Raw genomic sequence first — 24,986 nt, 5'->3', positions numbered from 1 at the left:
CTACCTTCATAAGATCAAGCAATACACCACTTAAAATTCCCAAGTATCTTCTCTCTAAAGACTGTGGATGATTGACTGCAGGAAACTGTAAAAAGTAATACAGCATAAATATACTGAGAATGGAAACAAGGTATACATGAACACAATATTTGAAAAAAACCTCCTCAGTGAATAAAAACACGTAACTTAATGGAAATCATATGCATTGAAGAAGTTACAGGTTTCTGAAACGTTACAAAACATTAGGATGAAACAAATAACTGCTAATGTACAATATGCATCTACTTAACCAAAGAAAGTGTTCTTGATTAGTAGGGCAGTCAAGGAACCATTCTGAAACAAGAAGTCATCAACTTAGATCTATAAATGTGCTCGTGGCACAATGACTGACATGAGGTGGGTGGTTTAAAATAGATTCAGAAATAACATAATTAATATCCCCCTCCCAAATAATTTAAAATAGTTTCGAGAAAAATTATTTTTGCACAAATAGAGTACTAATTAAATATCAAAGATTAAGAGACAATTCTGAAAATGCTTTTTAAGTGGAAAACATCACAAAACCAGAATGGCAACTATGCAGAAGTTTAAGGTTCAGGATTATTCCTGTGATCATGCAGCAGTAAGAACCGGCAACATCATGGGAAGTAGTACACACTGCTAGAGGGCATCTTTTGTCAGCTACAGTCTTGACAAAACCAGATGAAGGCAGTATTTGAAACTAGTCCTAACTGTCTGGAAAGAACAACACAGGCAGGAAAGATTCAAGGAAGAAAACAAAAACAAAAACACAGAATTGATTGACTATGTTTTTTGGTTGTTTGTTTGCCTTGTAAACAAGGCACTAGTCAAATGAAATAAAAACAATCTTTTCTTCTTTTTAATCAAATGGAAGAAAATGCACTCAATATTTGTGTGCAAAACTTGACATAATGTCAAGTACAATGAGTTGAAAAGAAACAGACACCAGAGATCCAATTCCAGACTATGGCATGCACTGAACTGACACCAAACAAATAGGTAAACTCCTTTCTGTGAAGTAACTTCCAATTTAAATGCTAAGCACATATATTCCAGTGTTTTCAGAATTAGAAATTAAAGCTGGATATCCAAGATAGGCATTAAAAAATCCTCCTGGATCCAACTTACTCTGAATTTTAGAGTAAACTGCACATTTGAATGCCAGAGAAGCCTCTGGAAAAATGAAACGAAACATAACAACAGCCAGCCAGCTGATTGGCATTAATCACAGTTTATCCAAAACAACGCAGCTGAGATCCAGATACTTTGTTAGCAGTTCCCAGAGTTGTGGCATTTGCCTAATAGTATGCAAAAGTGTTTCAGTTGCAGCCTGGCTTGATCCCATCCACATCTTAACTGTGTGTTTTCTAAATAGCCCTCTTAAGTTAACGCATCAAAGCAAGAGTACTGACAACAGGGAACATGCGCTGGTCTTGTTTTCTGGCAATCACATACCTGATGCACAAAAAGCCATCACTGTATGTCCCAGTGGGCTCAAGCCATACATAAAATACACCCACATAAAATATTGAGTTATACTTAACACCGCTGAAAATAGAAGGTAACAACAAAATTCACGTCAGTGATTAAGACAGCAACAAAACAACCCAACAAATATGAAAATAAACGAACGTGTTTTCCATAGTATAAACACATATGCAAAATAAATGGTCTGTCAACAAGCAAGAAGTCTTAAAGACTTTCATATCTTCACTTTCACTTGTGCATTTTTTAACTCTCACATCTAGAGATTGTTACAGCTATATATATACACATACAGGTGCATACATTTACATGCATACCTCCCCTCAGAGTAAATGCTACCTCCAAATCTATGCTTTCAAGAGTAATCCAGCAGTACAACCCTCCCTTTCCAAAAAGGTATTTATATGGAAGCTGAATGGATTGCACACAAACTGCATGTGTGTAAGTGTTAGATCACTATGAATTGCAATCCACTGTTTGTACTGGCATTACTTTTCATAAATTTCATTATGTGAGCTTTGAAGGAAAATAAAAGAACATTATTTGAATGTGTTCCTAAATAGTCTCTGCATTTTTCATTTTACTTTGCTTGCTTTTAAAGTGGTTTCCTAATGATTAAGGATTTATTTAGTTATTTAAGTCCAAGGCTATGTTGATCTTAGATAGCACCCTAGATGGACCAAGCCTTTCATACTTCCACTACTGTTTACACAAAGCAAACAGATTTTCAGCAGACACTAACTTGTTTTAGGTAGAATATTCTTCTAAATAAACAGTCTTCATCTTTCTTAACAAGCTCTTCCTCAGTCTATCCAAGAGGATATTCTTGTCTTCGTGTAGAATGACCATTCTAAATCAGATTTTACATCTGGAATGGTTAGGGAAACATGAAAACATGCCAAAGAAATGCAAAGCTGTAATATGCAATCGCTATTCACTGTGTTTGCTCAGATTCTCCAGCTTATTTATAATTAATCTGTAGAATAATATTAAAGCCCTACATTAGCATTCATGTTTCCATAAAGGCTTGAACCTATTAGTACTTTCTGATCTTGTATTACCTTGGGTCTTCAACATACCGTGGATATTTGCTTTCTCAAAAGGACAGAAGAGAGATCACTAAGTACTCCCTAATCTTCAGGACTGACAAAAACTCTGTGTGTGTGCATGTGGAGGAAACAAGCAGGAAGAAAACATGAAGTATGCAAATGTGCATCTGTATAAATGCACATGTGTTGCTGTAATGTTTGAATTAGATTTTTTTTTTTAAATTGTGTGCTACAATAGGGTAGTACTTACGGTAGAGATTCACAAAGCCTAGTGATAATCATATGGATAAACATTTCTACTTCAAGGGCTAGTTTCCAACTTGTGAACAGCCAGTGCCAAATCCAGCTTGTAAATAACAATTTTCATAATCACGGCACAACAATTTGCATGAGCACAGCGTATCTTGTCTGCTATGTAACAGAAAATTTTCCACCATTAAAAGCACTGCTATTCAAAAAAAAAAAAAATCTGTACTTTTAATGTTGTCTTATAGCATGGAATCATTTTTTCCCCATTAACTGATGGATATCATATTCCAAACCAACATTTTTTAGTATTTTTCATGTTTAAGCCATTTTACAGGCTTCACTTCAGTATTCTACAACTAGTTTCTATTACAAGGCATACGTCAGTGTTGTTATCAACAGTATGACTTCAGAGATGAGGATAAACAGGCAGCAACATGGCTGAGGCCGAGCAATAAACCATTGATCCAGGATGAGAACAGGGACTCATGACTCTCAACCCTGTGCTAATTACATTACATTAGTCCATGCTGTCTTCTTGAATCACTGTATTTTAAAGCTACAAAACAAAGATACTTCATTTGCATCCTAAGACACTGCAAAGTATTTATCCAAATAAGATTACACTAGACAGCTATAATATAATAAAAGAATATTTAAGATATAATTATTTATTTTGCTTACAGTTTTTAAAGCTTTCCTGATAAGGGGTATAATATTTTTTAAATAGAAAATCCTGTCCAGCCTGGCTCTAAACAGGATCAAATACATATAGGACCTTGCAAGAAATGCTTGTTCTTTAGAAACTTCTGACATAGGGCCTGCAAGCTTCATCAAAAATTCTTAGGAATTGGCTATCCTTCTAGCTAAAATAACTAACCTTACACCTTAAGCCAAATACTAATCTTCCTGTCATCATCAGCTAAGCCTAATTTATCGCAAACTTTAACACATTTTAAGACAGTTAGGTGCCCCTCTTTCCATTTCTCATTCACTGTTTTTTCTTTGACAGACTAAAACGCAGATCTTCAGTCTTTAGCACAGATCAGGTCTCCTAAAACCTTAGTATGTGTCTTTATAGGATTTTATATTAACAATTTCATACCATTCATCGAGATCATCATTTCACCTAAGCAACATTCACTACTGGAAACAATGACGACAACAAACAAACAAAAAAACAAACAAAAACCCCACTGAATTTCAAGAAAAAGCAAGCACAACCACTGACCAGGTGCTATTAAAGGTAACAGAGCTATTTATCATATATTTCATCTGGGGTTTTGCCACATTGCGTGTTCCAACTTGAGCAGTTTCTCTATTCTATTGAGTCTTCGTCAATGCACGGCATTGGCAAGCCCCTGAAAGGGGAACAACAAGCTTTCTGACTCATGCAGCTTCTATCAAATCTCCAGAAATACAAGTAAAAAGGTAAAAAGCTCCCCTATCATCACAGCAGTATCCATGACCCAAATTTCGCCATCACAGTAGCCTTAAGAAAACAGTCATAATTTGTCCACATCCTGAGCAGACAGCTGTGCCGTTAAACTTCATAGTGCACAGCTTGCACAGCAATGCTAAGTTAGGTATCAATACTAACTTTCATGACAAAAAAAGCCAAACATTTTTTTTTTTTTTAAATCAGCTTTTAATAGTAAAATTAACTTACTTGTCCAACTCAATAATGGTATAATTGGAATTTGACTTTGAATTATGAATGCCTCATGATCTAAATATCCTGTACTTGCACAGAAACACTTGCAGCAGATAACACTCTAAATGAAAAGAACCTTTACAGCAACAATGACAATAGTGTAAATACTGTGTGAGTAAATTATAAGAGGAAAAAAAAGAACAAAGCTTTCTCTTACCCGCAAGCCATGGAAGCGTGGGTTGCTGTAGAAGAGCTTCATCTGCTCGGCTGGCAGTGGGCCTAGCACCTTCTGAATGGTGAAGAGCTGGTCAATCTCGCTTTCCCCAGGGAACAAGGGCTGTCCGTCACTCAGCTCGCCCAGGATGCAGCCCACAGACCACATATCCACAGCCTTTCCATATGGGGCTCTGTAAAGTTAAAGTACAATGTTTTTCACCCACCGGCACCATCCTCTCACTAAGCTGTTTTCGTTTATTGGCTGTATTTTCCATGCCTTGCTTCCTTACAGCTCAGAAAAACAAACTTTAACATTAAAGAAGCCATCTCATATACCAAGTCCTCTGTTTCCGCACTGGATCGCTTGACATATTGACGTCAATAGACAGGACAGGAATTTTCAAGGACCCCCAGGGATTTGGTTACCTTTGTAAAAAAATAAAAAGCTTACGAGAATAATCTTTTTGACCAAGATGCTGTTACCAAAGTTAAACTAGCACAAACTTCCCTTTTATCCAGAGGTTAATGACCATACAGTATTTCTGCATTATAGAAATTGCCTTTTCTGTTGTGCTTAGCAGGTTGATAGACACACTGGATCTGGTCACTGCGAGGACAGAAACAATAAGCAATCTTTGTTTCAGCCTTCATACAGTCAAATTTTAACTGGAGAGAAAACAGAACGTCCCTGAAGCAATTTCTGAAACTACTCAACAGTTGAAAACCACAGATGAGGACAAAATGAAAGCATCACAAAATAAGTATTCCCTGAAGGAAGCACACAGGTGGGGCTTTGGAGAGAAATTCGGAGGGGCGATCTCTGTGTGCAGGCAACGTTGTGTGGTGGGTGGATGGCACCCACCTGTATTTTAAACAGCTACTGACAAAAGAAGCTAGGTCAGGAACGAAGAGGTGGAGGGAGCTTGCTGGAAACAAGGCTCAGTGGTGTGCATATTACACTGGAAAGGGCTACAACAGCTTTTCTTGAGACTGCATACAGGGGTATTTAAGGGAAGAACAGGCAATAAGGATGCTATGGTCAGGAAAAATGATAGACTTAAGATACACAGGGCAGAAAATTGTAATACAGAAAATGGATGTTTGTATGAGGAGGAGAGGGTGAGGGACTATTGCAACCTGCAGACTGACGGCAACAAATGCTGAAGAAGCAGAATCCTTTTGGACAGTTTCTGATTCTCCCTCTACGGTTCTGCTCCTTGGTCAGCTTCTTTAGCAGCCCATCTCTATCACGCAACAGCTAATGCGTTACATGCTTTTGGCTTTTAGTGCTCCGAAGCACCTCATTTTCTGTATGCCCATGTTCTTGCTTGACAGATTTAAGCTGTTTTGTAAACACTCAACTTGTGCCAAGAATTTCTTCTGGATGTCAAGGTTTTGGGCAGAATGAGGGGGGGAATTCCTCTCAGGTCAAAAAAAAAGCATATAAAAAGAATAAACAAGAATAAAGACAGGAAGAAACACTAAAATGAAAACATACTTCATTGATTCTCTTCTTTCTGAAACTTGCAATCTGACGACTCAACCTCTGTTTCAGGACATTTTCAAGTTACAGCTGTCTTGCCTATTCCTGGAGTTGCAGCTGATAAATCCTATCCTAAATCTATTCCCTTTATTCCTTCCTTATGCTGATGGATAAAGGTATTTATGGAGAGCATACCCTTAGATTGAAGAAGAAAAGTCAGACTTTTCCCTGCTTGCAACCACTCACGATCAGTTACTTCACTTCATGGGGAGGGCACTTGATCAGAGGACCCTGTAACCCTTGAGATAGTTTAGTTAAGTTAAGGCAAGAGAGCTTTTCTAGCTGGACAGTAGCCTAGGTGAAACCACAGGCCCACTGAGATGCGCACTGCAGGAGTTGAAGGTAGCCAGGAAGGCTGAAATGGGACACCAACATTTCAAGAACTGTTTGCCTTTCTGAATCTGCCATGAGACACTGCAGTCCCCAGACAAATGGAATCGTCACAAATTCAAAGTTTGCCCCCGTTGAAATAGACCACTGACAACGAAATGGCCATGGACAAACTGAGGATCTGTTAGCAAACCAGTTTGTGAGCATGAGCATCTAACTAAAAAATCCTACCTTTTTACGACAGTAAAACAAGCTATTATTTATTTGCAACCCTTTAAAAGGCACGCTTCTGAGCATCAAGATTTGAAGTTGGAAAAAGGTATGCTGCTGTAGCCCAGGGCCTTGGAGAATGAGCTAGAGTTTCAACTGAGGAATGGGCTAAAACTCCTTTTAGACAGGGCCATTACCTTTCCATGCTAACACAAATACAGTAACCTGAATCACTGTTTAGGAAGTTTCCATTATTTGCTCCGTAGTCAAACAGAAAACGCTAATTTCTTATGAAGTGGCAGAGTAAGACCAAACAATTTCATTTGGAAAGTCAGATTCAAGACTCCTGTTCTACTGATTGGCACGATCAATCTTCCAGAGCACAACAGGCGAGCAATGCAAGAATTAGATGGCTGGAGAAATGAAGTAACTCCTGTTACTTCTAATAGAAGTAGTTACTCCTAATAACTACTAATCAGGAGTACTGTAATGTACTGCTGCACAACTTAGACTCTCCAAAACATATTATCATCTAGAAATATGTTATGCTAAAATCCACTAGCTTCTAGCAATGTTTTGTCATCCAGGAGTACAGAGCCCTCCACTAACGGTTACCTGAGGCTCTTCAAAGTGAGCAGATTTTGGATGTTCTGTGAGTAACTAGGCAGCATTTTCTTTCCTCAGGAAATTTAAGTATTTGAACTTTATTACAAAAGAGAAACCTCTCTGGGACACATTAAAACTTGAAAAAAAAAAAAAAAAGGTAAAATATAAATATTTAATAATGCTGGAAAGACTTTCCACTATTAGATGTTTATAAAGATTTGGTAAAATGGGAGGATGGATGATTGCGAAACAAGAACAGGATTGCCAAGAAAAAGACATCATGCTAAGCCAGAAAAACTTGGCATTAAAAACATACACCAGCAAAGTTGAAGTCATATGCACTGAATACACATACCGTACACATACCCCCGTCCCCTTCCTCTACAAGCTAATCAAGTTTAGTCAATTACATGCAGACGTGATTCCTGATAAATTTCCTTGTTAATCAAATAGTTTTGAAAACTGCAGGTCATACTAATACCATGTCTGTCATGTTTTTCATGTCTTTCCTCTTAAACCTTAATTAAGATTATAGACAAAGTGTGAAACACTGTAAAACTGAAAAGGCCACGATTGATGCTTTCTTTCCAAGTTGTGAGAGTGTGTATGTCGTATGTATACACGTACACACTTTGCTGGAAGTTTAGTTACATCTGTCTTCTCCAAAATATGAAAACCTGAGCTTTGAGGTTTTTAACAGCAACTTTTACATACTATTCTGCATATAACAACACAACTGCATACCAATTTGATTAAGATTAGCACAGCTCTGGGAATACTGGTATGACTTTATTGAAAGAATATTTATTATCCAATGCTTTACACATTCAAGAAATGTCTGTTCTTTGGTTCAGTGCTAACTAAAGGTTCCAAGAAAGATCTGTTTCTCAGCAGCATGCAACGTTTTGGTTAAAGAATATAAGTGACCAGTACTTTCTGTTTGCTCCCGTGGCTGCCAATTCCTTACTTCCAGAATATCCCTATATGTATATGTTACATATTTAGGAATTGCATTTTATCAGTGTTCATGCAGTATAGAAAAACACACTGTAAATTTGATAGCAATGGGAAGACCACAAGAAGTACATTTCCAACTACTTTTGCCCTTTTAGGTCCTGTGAATTTGTCCAAGCAATATTTGAAAATCTGTTAAACATTGTGAAGTAGTAAAATGTTAATTTTACAGATTAATAAAAGAGTGAAATTAAATTATAAGGCGACTCATGCAACTACTGCTTCCACAAACAACGTGAAACTAACTTCTCAATGCTTTAATAAAATGATTCATGTAGTCTGCTTCAACAAATTCTTCCCGACCAGTTGAAAAATCATAGAATCACAGAACATCCTGAGATGGAAGAGACCCACAAGGATCATCAAGTCCAACTCCTGGATTCCCACAGCATCACAGAAAAGAATTGATTTTTATCAAACTCTACATCTGAGGGCATTGTCCAAACACTCCTTGAACTCTACCAGGCTCGGTGCCGTGACCAGTTCCACGGGGAGCCTGTCCCAGTGCCCGACCACCCTCTGGATGCAGACCCTTTCCCTAACCCCCAGCCTGACCCTCCCCTGTCCCAGCTCCATGCCATTCCCTCGGGTCCTGTCGCTGTCCCCAGAGAGCAGAGCTCAGCGCCTGCCCCTCCGCTCCCCTCCTGAGGGAGCTGCAGGCCGCCATGAGGCCTCCCCTCAGCCTGCTCTGCTCAGGGCTGAGCAAACCAAGGGACCTCAGCCACTCCTCATATACCTTGCCTTCTAGACCCCCCACCATCTTTGGAGCCCTCCTTTGGACGCTCTCTGATAGTTTGATGTCCTTTTCATACTGTGGCAGACAGAAAAATCTTGACAAGACTGAGGGATGGTGTGGAAGACCTGAAATGCTGCCCCGTGCCCAGGGCAGATGCATCCTCTGCTGGGAGTTTCTGTGGACAGGGCAGCAGCCTGCGGGCCGTGCCCCAGCCGGCTGAGCCCTGGGGTTGAGGTGGCTTCTGCGGGAGTGGGAAACGTGGAGGGGGAGCTCAGGGGAGCAGACGGCTGGGTGAGGACAGCTGGAAAGCCTCTGCACTCATCCGCTGAGTCACGCCGCGGGTGGGAAGCCTTCACATCCAACACCAGTGTGACAACCAACTGACTTGAGTTGCTCTTCATGTTATCTTCCCCTCTAGACCCTTCACCATCTTTGTGTCCCTACTTTCGACACACTTTCATGGTTTTATGTCTTCCTTATGTTGTGGTGCCCAAAACTGCACACAGTACTTGAGGTGAGGTGAGGCGACACCCCGAGCACATAGCACAGTGGGACAATCCTTTCCCTCGATGGGCTAGCAATGCTGTCCCTGATGCCCCCAGGGTATGGTTGGCCCTTCTGGCTGCCAGGGCACACTGTTGGCTCATATTCAACTTGCTGTCAACCAGAACCCCCGTCTCCCATCTCACAGGGCTGCTCCCCTGCCTCTCGTTTCCCAGTCTGTCCATACAGACAGGGTTGCCCTGTCACAGGTGCAGACCAAAGCACTTGCTAATTAGATTCCATGTAGCTGGTGACTGCCCAGCCCTCTAGGCTGTCAAGATCTCTCTGCAAGCCTCTCTACTCTCAAGAGAGTGAACGGTTCCTCTCATTTTGTGTAATCTGCAAACTTACTTAGTATGCATTTGAATCCTGAATGCAGATCATTTGCAAAAACATTCAAGAGAAATGTCTCTAAAATGAAGCCCTGCAGAACCCCACTAGTGACTGGCTGCCAGCCTAATGTAACCCTATTCACTACAACCCTTTGAGCCCAGCCTGTCAGCCAATTGTTCATACTGTATTATGTATTTTTCAAGCTGGACTTTTGTAAAGGATACTGCAAGCAGCAGTACAGAAAGCTTTGCTGAAATCCAAAAAGATTCCATCAACTGGTTTCCCTTGGTCAGCTAGGTGGGTGATCTTGTCATAAAAAGAAATTATGTTAAACAGGACCTTCCCCTCTGTGTTGGCTATGACCAATGACTACACTGTCTTTCAAGTGTTTTTCAAAAACTCCCAGAAAAATCTTCTCCATAATTTTACCAGGCACTGAAGGGAGACTGACAGGCCTATAATTACCAGGGTCTTCTTTCTCGCCCTTCTTGAAAACTGGGACAACATTTGCCAGCTTCTGGTCGACTGGGACCTCTCCAGATTCCCCAAACCACTGAAAAATAATTCAGAGAGGTCTCATGATGACATCAGCCAGCTCTGTGAGCACCCTGGGATGAATCCCATCAGGCCCTACAGACTTCTGTGCACCCAGCTGAAGCAACAAATCCTGCACAAGTTCGGAGTTGACTGGGAGTTTATTGTTCCTGCAGTCATGGTCCTCCAACTCAGGGCTCCGGGAGTCCCAGCGCCCATCATTGGTGTTAAAGACAGAGGAGAAGAAGGTATTAAATGTCTACATTTAACATCTACAGTCCTATTTGTGAGGTGACCATCCTCATCAAGTAACAGGCCAGTGTTCTCTCTGGTCCTCCTTTTGTTGCTAATGTATTTTTAAAAAAGCCCTTTTTATTGTCCCCCACAGTCCTTGGCCAGCATCAACTTTAATTGAGCTCTGGCCATGACTTATGTCTCTACAACGGGAAATAACATCTTTGTAGTCCTCCCATGTCACCAGACCTTGCTTCCAGTGTCCATACATTTTCCTTTTCCACCTAAGCTCTAGAAGATGATCCCTGCTCATCCAGGCCAGCCCTCTGCTTTGCCTGTTTGATTTCAAAAACTTTCGAATTGCCCACTCTCATGTTCTTAAGAGGTGGTACTTATAAAAAGTTAAGAAGCTAGTACTCTTCCTCTTACCATTTCAGCAGTGCTGGGAAAGAGCAACTGGGAATGAAAGCCAAACCATAGTTCTGACCTAAAGGATAAAGACAACTAGGAGTGTAACATGGTGAAAGCTGCACTGCCAATACTATACAATATCCAACATGAGGGTAACAAAATGAACACTTCAGAATACAGGACTACCATACAAACATCTTTCGAAGGGAACGTCAGGGGGAGGAGCATCTGAAGTAGGCTTGTAATAATTCAGCTTTATCTTTCAGTCAGTTAAATACCATTCAGTTCAAGACAGGGGAACGTGTCAATGATTCATGCCAACCTACTGGAAATGAACAAGCATAGATGACAATGTGGAAGTCTTTTGAAATCTTCCCTTTAAATCAACTACAGTTCTCCACTGGCAAATTTTACAAAAGGTGCTTGACAAAATGCAAAGTATCAGTCAAGATTTATCATGGTTGCTCTACAAACTGTACTTACCCAAGCAACAGTTCAGGTGAGCGGTACCATCTGGTAGCCACGTATTCTGTATAGTTAGCATTGCTTCCTTCAGATAGATTACGAGCAAAGCCTGTCAAAACAAGTGTAAAAGATTGTATTCAATTTTAAGTAAATATGCATATCCCCAATGACTCTGGAGGTAAGAGGTCACATCTATTTAAACAGAAATAAATTGCTTAGCACAGAATGTCTCCAGGGACTGCTCATCTACTGAAACACAACCTTTTATTGATACATCACTGAAAGTCAGAATGTCTGCTTTAATGACTACTTTACTTGTGTAATGTCCTCAGAAATCTATGGTGTTTTGCCATTATGTTTGGGACTTCACTATAACGGAACAGATTGGTAAAAGTTACAGTCAGTGTGCCATGTATGTTATTGAGCGATTGCCACTAAATTTCACTGTGAAATACTGTTTGCAGAAGAGGATTCATAACAATAGAAACTTACCATATATGCAACGAGTAGACACGTTAGTCATTGATCTTAACTACTACAGTCTCACTGCATTCCATTTTCTCATGCGGTCAAGCAGCTATGTGTTATTCTTGGCAAAAAATTGGGCAATCTCTCCCAAACTACAAAAGGCAGGACTCTACCAAAGACCAGAAAAATGGCTTTATTTCTGCATTTAGGTCACTCCACAAGTGTCAGCTTCCCATCTGCTTTAGCATTGTATTGATAACAAGGCTCTCAGTGAATTAGGATCAGAAAGCAAGTCCCAATTAACTTCCTCCTCCACATCATTCTATTAAGAATCAAAAAACTGTCAACTTATTTGCAGTTGTATCAAAACTCAACTTCTGTCTTAACGTATAACAATTAACAAGATCAACAGTGAGAAGAGTGCATATACTGAAAAATCCAGTAGTAGCAGTAAGTTGAATTTTGTTTTCGTTCTCCTCCATTTATAAGAAGTGAGCTGAGCAGCATAGTTAGAACGTTACTAGATTCTTCATGTAGAAGTACTCTAGGGCAGCTGACAGCACTGTTTTTGGTAAAGTATCAAGCATCTGACTGTTTTTCCAACAATTAATAATAAGGTAAGAGGTCAGACAGATCTCAACAGCAAGTCTCTGCTGTTGAAATTGACCTCAAACTGGAACAAACTTTTGGGACTGAAATGCAGAACCCACGTTTTTTAAATGCTTCCTTACTGGGATGTAGCACTAAAACTTGGTCAAAAACTCACTTCAGTGAAACCACTAGGAGTCCTTCCATTACTGCATGAGCGATGAAAAAAGAATAAAAAGTACAAAGTCTTGCAGATGTTAAAGCATAATTTCATTTTCAGAATCAATAAGTGCTACTTAAATGCAACAGTCATTTTTCTTTATTCCTGAGTTCTTATGCAGAAGCTGCCAAAAGTGATTTTCCCACACAACTATGCTTGTAAGGCTGTCATTTATTTATTGATTGATTTTTAGTATTCTGAAAGTGTATCTCACTTGGCAGCATTAGTGAAGGACTCCAGCCCCACCTGCTCCCCATGGGTACACTAATTTACTCCAAATTGGAGTAAAGGTTTGGGTACAGAGACTATTTTATTGGACTAGTGGCTTGAGAAAACAATAAATTTGTTTTTGACATAGGTTACAGCTGTTAATTCTAAGATACCTCTCCCTTCAAGAGTTAGTAAATGGAAAGGACTGTACAATGATGAAAAGGTATTTCAAAGTCACCTCAAAATAATTCTCATCCGTTCTCACAGTGCTGCTGAACATTACTGATGCTGCTAGAGAAAAAACTTCAAAGGATTTTTTTTTTTTTTAATTACTTAAAACTAACTTAACTTTTGGGTAAATTTCTAAACATTGCTTTATTTAGAACTTCTTAGGCAGCCCTCTTTCTGTTTCAAATTACATGGCCCATCTGATTAATCTGGTCAGTGAAAAATCTTTGATTTGTGCTTTTAAAAATGAGAAGGAAAATCACCAAGAGCCATCCTGAGGAAATGGGACAGCCAAAACTGGGAAGCCTCAGCCTGAATGATGGGAGAAAGATAAAAGGGCCACAGGATACAAATGATTCAGGATACAAACATCACAGCAGCCCATGTGGTAGTGTACAGCACCAGCCCACTAGCACCAGAGCATCAACAAGTCAGTGGCATCTAGATATTGTCAGGCGTGTAAGAAACCACTTTATGGATGCACTACTGCTCTGACTGTATGTCACCAGGCTGAAAGATGATGGGCAGAATTGATAGTTCAAGAAAGCATAAAACCTTTCTAACAGGACAATTGCTACTTTTCTGTTGTGGCAGAGCTAGCTTACTGACCCTACCTCCACACTGTGCTGAGGTATTGGGTACAATTTTTGACACAAAACATAAGAGAAGGTAATTAGGCAGAAGACTAGACCAAATTCTGAACAGCAAGAAGAAATAGATCAGAACATGAACTTGGAAAGTGATTTGGGTGAGAGCAACTATGAAAGCAACAGAGCTTGTATCCCAATACAAGGAAGGCAAACAACGAAAATAAAAATGAGATTTCAAGAAAGGACTTTAAACAACTCTGAGGAGAGGAGGGTAGATGTCAAGGTAAAAGGTGTGAGGGAAAAAGGAGTTCAGAAGACTGGCAGTTTCTTACAGAGAAATAAGGCACATTAAGTTAGACAATGTAAAGAATTCTAACATTAAAGGAATAGAATAATTCAGTTGGAAGGGATCTTCAAAGATTATCTAAGTCCAACCTCCTAATGACATGCAAGGACTTAAATAGGTGCCTAGGAACAGTAAGGAACATGAATTACTGAGATCTTCAAGAATAAGCTAAGCAAAACCTGTCAGGAATGACACAAACAGGCTTAATCATTTCTCTGAGTAGGTGGAAGAACTAGAGAATTTCTTGAGGTCTTTTCCAGCCCTGTTTCATGATTTCTGTGCTCATGTATCATACAGAAATTAAGCCATTTTTAAAACAAGTAATTCTGAAGCCCTGGTGTTGAAACAGCAAGCATACTAAACAGAATGCCTACCAATTTCTAACAAGTCAGATGCATCTGCTGTAATCGGCATTTTGTGCTGTTCTCTCTCCCATTTCCATTGGCAGAAATGACACCCACACAACATGTGTCCAGGCAAGCACCACATTCAACCCCATTTTTCCTGGTACGATATGTACAGAACATGGCACAAGGATTACGAAGAACTATCTTGTTATTTTTTATTATTATTTTTTCTAGTCAAATTGTTCTGTCCACTGGGCTATTCCCGAACACCCAATTACTGCAATGTCTACATTGGGATTGATGCACAGACCTTTTACTTGCATTTATTGCTGTCACATGAGGAATGTGGCACTGTACGTGACAAGTACTTGCGTTCCAAGAAATGAAGGTAGGTAGGCAGGTAACATATGTTAAATCATGTTAGAAGGCAAACTCTTACATCCCAATCTGTACGTGTGCAAGGAACAATATCTCTCTGACAGTAATAATCTTTGATTTTTACAGTAATAACTTAAGCTATTAACAGGAATGTCAATTAGCAACATGCCTAAAAATTAGAATCGATCCCAAATTGTAAGTATTGCTTAGAATTTGAAATGAAGTCCAAGACTATAAGCAAAATCCAGACTAATCCATGTGAACAATAACAACAAAAGTTCCTCCAATTTTCTTCCTTACGGCTCTGCTGAGCACCAGAAGGACTTTTGGGTTGCATTTCTTTTCCAACAGCAGGAGAATCTGCCTTGAGGGTATGACATGAGCAAGCCTATGGACAACACAGATTGTCTCCACTGACAGAATTCACATTACCTCTATCTGGTGAGAAAACTGCTGTCCATAACATGATTGTACAGCTTGTTTGGCTTTCCATTTTTCTGCAGTGCGAAGCACAAAGGCTGCTGACACACATTCTGGTGCACAAGGACTGCTTAGCTGGTGGCACGTGCCAGCTTGAGTGGCGAACCTCGCTCTCAGGAGGACAAAGATGCAGGAGGGAAGGGAGCACTACCACAGGATGCTCCTCCTCATGACACGATTTGTCCTGACTGGAGCACACACTAGTCAAGGGCAAGCGCTGTCTGCCAACTGGATGTGAAGCTCTGCAAGAGGCAGCAATTGTGTCCCCCAGACACCCAAAGCTGAAGCCACGGGGGCAATGGGCACGCCACCAGCCCCTGCCACCCGCCAGAGCACCGGCAACCCTGGGGGACTCGAAGGGCCTAAGCTGGCAGGAGAGGGCAGCTGCGTAGGGTCCGGCAGTAGGTCCCTGGCCAGAGAGAGGGCCAAGGCACTGCAGGCACCGCCAACAGCACCACTGTGTGCTGTCAGATGCCCTCAGTTCAAAGAACTCATGTGGACCAAATATTCTAAGGCTTTTCCTGGAACGCTTGCTGGTGCTGAATGCTTAGGCAAAAATACGCCTAGGATTGAAAGAAATAAGCAACACTGCAAAAGACAAATGCCTTTTCTGTGTTCCTAAAAACCTACTGCAATTTATTTTTTTTTTTCAGTGGTTCCTCTTTTCATTCAAAATTGCAGAGGTTTGAAACGACAGCTTTCAAAGTGCTCTCATGAAAAGTGCCCTTGGGTAGCAGCAAGGAATTGAATTTTATTTCACCAAGCCAAACTGTAAGCTTTTTAGAGGGAACTATATTTTATTCTGTGTTTATGTAGCATTTAGAATAAAAATAGAGATTGTTGGAACAGTGTATATGCCACCCTGCTGTCTTCTGGGGATTACTCACACGGGCAAAGTTTGTCTTGTACTTGGGTGCTGATTCTTCAAAGACTTAAAGCTGACTATTGATAAGTCAGGAAATATGAAAGTTAACAGTACCAGTACCACTCTGACTCTATCCTTCAGCCATTAATCATATGTTGACACGATTCTTTGATTAATACAACTATAAAAATTGATCTGTAACTGTACACCTAATAGTCCATGAAAGCCAGTGGTTTAAAAAGTATATAAGAATATATTTTGTCTTTAAAAAACAAGAACCATCTTTTCTTTTAATATGCAGGCCAGATAAATCTATAGTTTTGCTAGCCTTCTAATCAGTTTATTATCTGTGCTGTTCTTTCTTAAGTGCCAGTACCAGTGCTAGTAAAAACCCTATCAAATAAGGCAGAGACAAGTGCAGCATTTCCATTGATATGGCAACACGGTATTTCAAAGGAAGCAAATTAAGCCTATAGATTTTTCAAATTAAAGTAATTTCCACAAACCTCAGTAACGACCACTAAAAGTGTTTTAAACACTAAGGCAAGAAAATCTACTGTAAGAGATTTTCCTTGAAAAGGTAAAAAGAAATCCATCTATTGAACTTACCAAAGTCACACAACTTCAGAACATCATTGTGACTTATTAAGAGATTCTCTGGTTTGATATCTAGAGCATCAAATAACAAAGAAGAAAAAAAAAAAGACAGCTGTTAATTTCTCCTAATTTTGAACTTTGCCAACAATATTATTTAATAATAATGTATTTCAAGATACTCTTGCAATCATAAACAACACATTACAAGCTACAGCAATTCTATCTGTGAACAAGCTGAAATCATTTTCTGCCATGTGAAGTCTCTTAAAGTGTTTCCCTACAAAATATTGAAAGGTAAAAGCTGCTTACAGATATTCCTGGAGAGCAAAACAACATGTAGAATATTGCATATTGTAAAACAATACAAAAAATGTCATTGAATTACTCAATCGCTAAGCTGTTGTTAATCACTAAGCTGTTGTGTCGTGCTCAACATTTTCAGTTACAATACCCTTCTTAAGCGTTTCTTGCCGTTTCTTTAGAGAAAGTGTGTTCTCTGGTTTTAAGTCTGTGTCTTATTCCTATCTACATGTCATAGTATCTGTGTATATTATACTTGTTCAAAGTGTATTTTACAAAATATTTCAGACTCTTGCCTACATTTTGATCTGTCTCGAATACAAGAAGTAAACTGCATGAGAACTGTAATTTATTGGAAACATTAATTAGAAAGAAAAGTTGTTCCTTCAAAGACACAAAGCAAAATACAAATGAATTAAATAAACTACATAAAGCTAGACATTATCATACATCAAAATATGGACTGGAAGTGCTTGAAGTTTAGGAGAGAAAGTAAATATACATAGCCTAAGTCATAGGAGCTGGGAGGAACTGCCTTAAGCAGAAGTAAAGCACAGGGGAGTAAGCTTTAAGTTCTGGGTTAATTTTCTACTACCATTCCATTATCAGATTCAGAAGTGAAATGACTGAGTGCCAGAAAATGTTTAAAAATTCCTTTTCCTTTGGCAATGTTTGTACTTCAGTTTTACTTCGTTGTGCATTTAATATAACCTTTACTCATACACCAAAGATACCGGACAGCAAGCTTTTTAAATAGATGAACTTAGTTTTAAAGTAATATGAAGTCAGGTGGCAGGCTTAAAACTCAGCCAAATTTAGAGATTTTCTCTCTGTTGTTGACATAGAGGAATTGCTTATGTTTATGTTAAATGCAAATTACTTCAAGCTATAATCTCTTTCTTGGTACAAAGTAAATTTCAATCAGGGGCTTATTTCCACGTGGAGAGCTACACACTTACCTCTATGAACAATATCATTCTTATGACACCAATGAATTGCTTTAATTAGCTGGTAGATATAGCTTTTAACTTTTTCTGGTGGAACTCCATTTGGCATTTCTTCTAGCAATTCAAGCATATTCTAAAAGTTTAAAAGACATTATTTCAATAAATTATATTCTAGTAGCTAGAACACAACTCATTTTCAGCCTTCTGATAACAACATACACCACTGACTCTGACTATGAAAAAAATTATAGTTTAACACTCAGGGAGTGTATTCTAATGATAAGCATAGATAAGCTGTTTTCATTCTACAGAAAGCATTTGTGAAAACAATAAGCCTTGAAGGTGAACCACAAATGTACCACAAGTCTTTAAAAAGCTGTCATCAAACCAATTATCCTAAAGCTTCTAAATAGTCATTTACATACAGAAAGTTGCTTGAATAGAAATACCAGGTCACTGTGGCTGTATGAAAAATTAGTAAAACAGAGCATTTTCTAAATATTAATAAGCTATTTCTATGGCTTTCACATAGCAGAACTATGATTAATCACAAGCCATGTCTGTATGTGAATGGGCACATAAAAGCAACCTAAAGCTACAAACTATCGCTAATGAGGTAACACAAAAATGCCTCACAGGGGCATAAACAGTAACCTATAACATATCCTATAGTTATTTATCAGCTATATTGACCCTAGACATCTTTGCATTACAGTAACTATGCCCATACTATTTCACAGATACACCAATGCAAAAATTAAACTGTTTATGATAGTAAGCTTCCCCTTTGAAAAATGACATTCAGATTTCCATTGTATTAGCAAATGTCTCCAATTTTGTACAATTAGAAGTACAATGGAATTTGTACTCTAAATCCTAGTTGAATGAATAATGGGCATCAGCAGCCCACTTGAAGACAGAATAGAGTGTTATTTAATGAAAACTGAAACGGAAATAAGTATTTTGGCTATATTGCCTTACACAATTCATTTTATTATGAATTTGAGCATTTGTACAAATTTTTCATTTAAAATAAGTTTACCTTAGCTTTGATAAACGTTTTCTTTAGCTGTATAAGAAAATGTGATGTTTCCCTTGCAATATATTTTAATAACACGTGTAGAAGAGAAAACAAGTGGGAGACTATTAATATTTGAAAACATTTCTGAATTTTACAGTCTGTGAATAAATACTGCAACTTAGGTGCTGTGTGCAACACTTCATAGCTCAGAAAAGGAATTTTCTGTTAAGGAACCATATTCATTTGTCATATTCTTGTCCACACAGAGACCTATAGATCTGGACAAGTTATGTCAAAAAGTCAGTGTTACAAATATGAATGAAAATAGTTACATCAACACAGCAAGACATAATCCTATATGAAGACATTAACTAAGGGTAATGGATAAAGAAGATTAGACTAAATGTGAATTTAAGTAATCTGGATTAGAGTATTGCAGCGCTCAGATTCCCTAAAGAACACATGCTGTTCATCACCAGTTAAAACAAGTATTAGCATATTGTACCATGTTTTATTTAATTCCTTCTACTCTTTCTCATTTGAAAATACAGAAATCATCCTGGTCTTTAGATTGGTTTTATAGACATCTGTAAGAACCAGTGGAAACTACTCAACACATCTGAAAATGTGAAACATTCATGGAAAGTGAAGTTTAACTGTAAGTAAAGATGGTCATTCATATAGAAACAATTTTAGAACAAAAATGGCATTAGACACGTAATGTCTATCTTTAACATTTTTTGAAATACGCTATTGCTAGAGAAACTGAATGTCTTTTATTGATGCTTGTCTTCCAACCCACTACTAGGGTGAGCTTCGCTAATTCAACTATAATAGAAGATTAAATATATGTTCTGCTTGGTGTGTGTTCAAAGACATTACACAAATCTGGAACAATCACAAGGAATATGAGTGGAACAAGTCAAGCTTCAGACATTACTGATAAGAAAGATCCACCACATTCGGAGTTGCTAACCTGGTGAAAAACAAAAATGACTTCTGCCAAGCCATGGCCTAAAATAGGTCACCTCACATTATGCAATGAAGTTATACCACATAGTAAATTGCAAACTGAGGTAAATGAGACACTATTTAGGGTGGGGAACCTTTACACAGGAAATAACTGACTGAAAAGGGCTAGCACCTAGCTGTACTGCAACATCACATTGGCAGGGATTGGCAGGAAATTTTCATTAAATGAAAATTTCAATCAAGGGAACAGTATCTTGTGAAAGCTACATATATTTAAGCTTGCATTTAGTTTTACTGTATCCAAATACCATCTAATTATTTCCATGAAGAAATCCTAAATGGTTAGGATACAGAGGTAAAGTCTACCATCATCACAAAGTTTGCAAAAAATAATGGAGAACCAATCTCTTCTAGGTTGTTTCTCCCTAGAAACAGGGCAGAATGTTTGGCAATAGTAGGCCAATCTAAGAAAGTTTTGGAATTGCTTCAAATGAGGTCAGGATTGGAAATAATGACAGTGATCTTTGCCAAATACCTCTAAGCAACGATTAATAGTGGACTTGTTAGAGAAACATTCAAACAAAAATCCTATTTTTATCAGGCAGGGATCGAGAAAGCTGCAACAAATTCCAAGGTCAATAATCTATGATCTTGTTCTGAAAGACTATGTTAAAAATTCATTACACACATAACATATGACAGCTAATCTACTTTACAATTAAAAATGAAGTATTTGGATGGAAAATTTTCTTCAAATTATATGTATTCCAGTGTACAAAATTTTAACATGTTTGTTCATGTATGGAAGAACTGTTGTGTTGGTTTTTTTTTTTGTTTTTCTTTTTTTTAAGACCAACACATGATGTAAAAACAGTAACAGAGTTATCAGTGCCATTTTTCTCACAGTAAAGTGCCATTTTTCTCACAGTAATTACAACAATTCAGATTGTATTACAGTTTTTCTGCTGTTCCTCTTCATAGATTGTAAGTGTTTCATTTTTAAATGTGTAAATAATTTTAAAGACTTTTCCATTAAGCTGATGATTTAAGTATGGCAAGGATAGTATAAACTCAACTCACTTTTTCCACATATTCAAATACTAGGTATAATTTTCCTCTTCTTCTGAAGGCTTCTTTCAGCTCCACTATGTTCTCCTGTTTCAAAGTGCGAAGCATTTTAAGCTCTCGTAAAGTGGTTTCTTTGACTTCTTCATTTTCTAGAATGAAAAAGTGACAAAGTAAAATGTATTTAAAAACTCAGTAAGAAGCGTTATGAATCTTTATTTTGAATCCCTGCTTAAAAAGAGAGGTAGCTGGAAGAGAGGTAGCTGATGGCTGTGCATTCATTACGTAACCTTCACAGTCTTCCCTTCATTACCATCGTGGCTTCCAGTGGCAGAAAATGTTGCTTCATAAGAAGCAATAATTTGCATTTTTATCTTTTCATTATGAAGACCACTAATAGACTTCCAAAAATATGCATGTATCTGTACAGACATCCTCCACCCCACATATAATTATCACATGCACGAAGCACTGACAAAGTTACGTTCTCACCAGAAGCACTAGAATGCAAACATAGATCTTTTTTGTTCAAAACCCAGCAATTTGATTCTAAAGTAATTTAAAAACATGACAAATTAAGGCAGAAGCACAGATTTGTAAGTCCTTTAAGTTTCCACATATGGCTTTTAAATGAAATTCAGAAAAGCAGATCAATGTAGTGGCCTGGCCACAGAGGGCAGTAAAGCAAATACTGATTCAATGAAGCCTTGAATCTGTGATTCTAAGTCAAGATACTCAACTATTGTTTTGACAATTTAGTTGTCTGAAGGTTGTTTAAAAAAAACAAAAACAAAAAAACAACGGTGTTTTACTAAAGCTTTGTAGAGTGCTTATTGATGAACAAGCACTTTGCTGAGTTTAGTGACTGAACTGGCTGGGTTCCAGAGGATAGTACCAATGAACCATCCAATAAAATGGAGTATATTAGAATCTATTAATTCAGCAACTTTGCCCATGCACATGTAGAAGACAGGTTCTCAATCTCTTAGTATTGTTATCCACAACTATTGAATGGTGTATGACTGCATGAAATCAAAACTAAATCCCTCTGGCAGGTCATGTACCACAAAGACACAGAAATAAGAGAAAAGGAAGAGAAACTGCTTTTCAAAGCAAGCAAAAAGTAAAAACAGGTCTGTAGCAGAGAGAGAAAAGCACAGGTCATATGAATGCATACAATCATCATCAGTAGATGAAAAAATATTGAAGAGTAGCAGGAGAAGAGAGAAAAATAAAATACTAGCACCACAAACGTTTTGATTAAAAACATATGATTTAAACCCATCTAAATCATTTCATTTTGAAACTGAGTGCTCAGTGTTGGCTTGCGTCAGCCCGATTACATAATTTCTTCTAAAACTAGACACACTCTTTCCAGCTCATTTAGCATGCACATGTCAAACAGCAAAAATTCAGCGAAACAAAAATGGCAATAGAGACAATTACAGTACATTCAGATTTGTAATGAAGCACCATATTAAAAAGACAGATGTGAAATGGCCTGAATCAAATCTATCAAAAGAACTTCTGTCGTATTTCCAGAAACTTGTAAACAACTAGCTACAACTCCGAAAAGCAGTCATCAGTCATGTAAACTGCTATTACGTAATTCTCATGGAAAGCCAAAACTAAAGGCAAGGATGCATTTTTTGTTTTTGTTTTTTGGTGTACTGTCTAACATCATAATCCTGTTTGGGGCTTAATACTGAGCCTCATTGTCTTTGATGTGTACTCAACAGTTGACACAAAGTAGAAAATGTGATTCTGAAGTAATCTCATGACCTGGTCAAGATGGCCACCACAACTAAATGATCTACTTTCTTTAACAGGGATTTAAAACAGATTTCTGAATAGCAGAAGATTCATCAGCTACACCCTTCAAGCATCTGGCAAAATTACCCGCGCTGTGAGAGTTTGTATTGCAGGAAATGACAGACACCAATCTGAATTTGCTGTGTCTAACCCACTTTGAAAATTACAGTCCTTGTAACCAACCACACCTCCATCCACAATTCCATTACAATACCAAAAAATGGAAGTTCGCTAAAATAAAACGGCTGCTATTTCTTTAAACCACATCATTAGACTGCTGAGCTGTCTGCTAAAGCCTCGGTGCACGGCTGATTATAGCTACATCACCTCTGACTGGGATTACTCCTTTTATTACTTCACACTCAGCTTCTCTTTCTGTTTGTGCTAGGCCAGGAGGGATTAGGGCTAACTTTTGATGCGTGCAAGGTAGACAGCTGCTCTCAGCAGCTGATTGCCAGTTTTGCCTATGACAGCATACTGGGCTTCACTGTCGTGAACGTGTGCAGGCCAAAAAGCCAGTCTTGTTTCCAAAAAAGAAAGGTAGTTAGAATGACAGAATGGTTGGGGTTGGAAGGGACCTTACAGACCATCTAATTCCAGCCCCCTGCCATGGGCAGGGACACCTCCCACTAAACCAGGTTGCCCAAAGTTTTCTAGTTTGATTGTATAATACAGTCCCTTGGCAGGTATAAAGGATCAAGTGCCTTGAATATTCACAGAGCTAATAAATCATGATCATTTAAAATCACGTCTTGCTATATTAGACTTCTTAGTTGAACTGGAGAGATATTAACAAGGTAATTATTGACATGAAAGATTACACAGCAGAAAAGGTTACCTTCACTGTCTTTGAATTTCTTGATTGCCACAATCTCATGTGTCTCCTGTAAAGCAAAAGTGAACAAAATGAAATGAGCGAGATTTTTTTTTTTTTTTTTTCCTGTTGGTTTCATCCTGCTCCCCAAGCATCAGAGGAAAAAAGAATAAAAAAGCATCCAGAGAAATTTGACAATGCCAACCAAAATGAATAAAAACTCGGTAAACATCTCAGCGGTCAGGCTAAATGCAATACAAAAACCCATGTACGGATACATCACAATTAGGAACGCCAGCATGAAAAATAAAGTTAAATATCCAAAATTAATCTTTAAATACCTTGTACCAGGTACAAGGTATTACATTTTCAGTGGTTCTTCCTGTGATTCTTGCTGCTTAATTATTCTGAAAGTCAAACAATCTTTTATCTGACCAAAGTATGAGTATGTGTGCTTGTCCTTGTGAACCGAAATGAAAATAATATATGAGGACATGACTAAGGTTTACAATGAGACCTGAAGTAACCTGAATCCAGTATTAGGATGCCAAAAGCTTTTGGGTTCCAAATTTCATGTATCTGCAGAGAATGTGATTTTGGGAAGATAAATTCTCCATACTTTAAAAAAAATAAAAATAAAAAATAAAAAATTGTCCTCTAGTAATTCTCTTTTCTCACCAAACATTATCATTATAGGTCACATTTTTCTCTTCAACAGAGACACTTCTCATGTGAACAGGACTGCGTCTGGCCAAACGATTACATCAGTTCATATGATGGTGCAGCACACAAATTTTAAGTAAGATGATGGGGAAGAAGTTTTAAGGCCACAGCATATGGGGGATGTGAGCAGGTAGGCAGTCAGCTACCAGACTTATTTGAGAAGCTAGAGCTACCTTACACACCTTTTCCAAACTTCACAGTTTTCAAAAATATAACAATTTCCCACTATTAACAGCATACAGAGGCTTCACTGGAGAAGAGCAATGAAAAAGTTAACTCCTCCTCGAACATCTGATGACATGTGCATAACTGGTTACTGAACAACACAGACATCTATTCCATTTTTAACTTCAAATTATCGCAACACTTGTAAAACACCTGATGC

General features: G+C 38.2%; 1 protein-coding gene across 3 annotated transcripts in view; it reads right to left on the bottom strand.

Moving 5' to 3' along the window:
- Positions 1-24,986, bottom strand: part of CDKL5 (cyclin dependent kinase like 5) — a gene marked incomplete at both ends in the record, with an annotated part of 79,796 nt that overhangs the window by 28,163 nt on the left and 26,647 nt on the right. For all 3 annotated transcript variants that reach the window (XM_084306590.1, XM_084306591.1, XM_084306592.1), the window contains 7 exons: positions 5-85; positions 4,673-4,862; positions 11,649-11,739; positions 16,960-17,019; positions 18,207-18,327; positions 21,268-21,404; positions 23,903-23,948. In XM_084306590.1, coding sequence (XP_084162716.1) covers positions 5-85; positions 4,673-4,862; positions 11,649-11,739; positions 16,960-17,019; positions 18,207-18,327; positions 21,268-21,404; positions 23,903-23,948 — 726 coding nt within the window. The remainder of the gene's footprint in view (positions 1-4; positions 86-4,672; positions 4,863-11,648; positions 11,740-16,959; positions 17,020-18,206; positions 18,328-21,267; positions 21,405-23,902; positions 23,949-24,986) is intronic.

This window comes from Netta rufina (assembly GCF_964035555.1).
Source record: "Netta rufina genome assembly, chromosome: 1".
Taxonomy (NCBI): domain Eukaryota; kingdom Metazoa; phylum Chordata; class Aves; order Anseriformes; family Anatidae; genus Netta; species Netta rufina.
The sequence above is the reverse complement of the archived record's forward strand: the minus strand, read 5'-3'. Positions and strand labels throughout refer to the sequence as shown.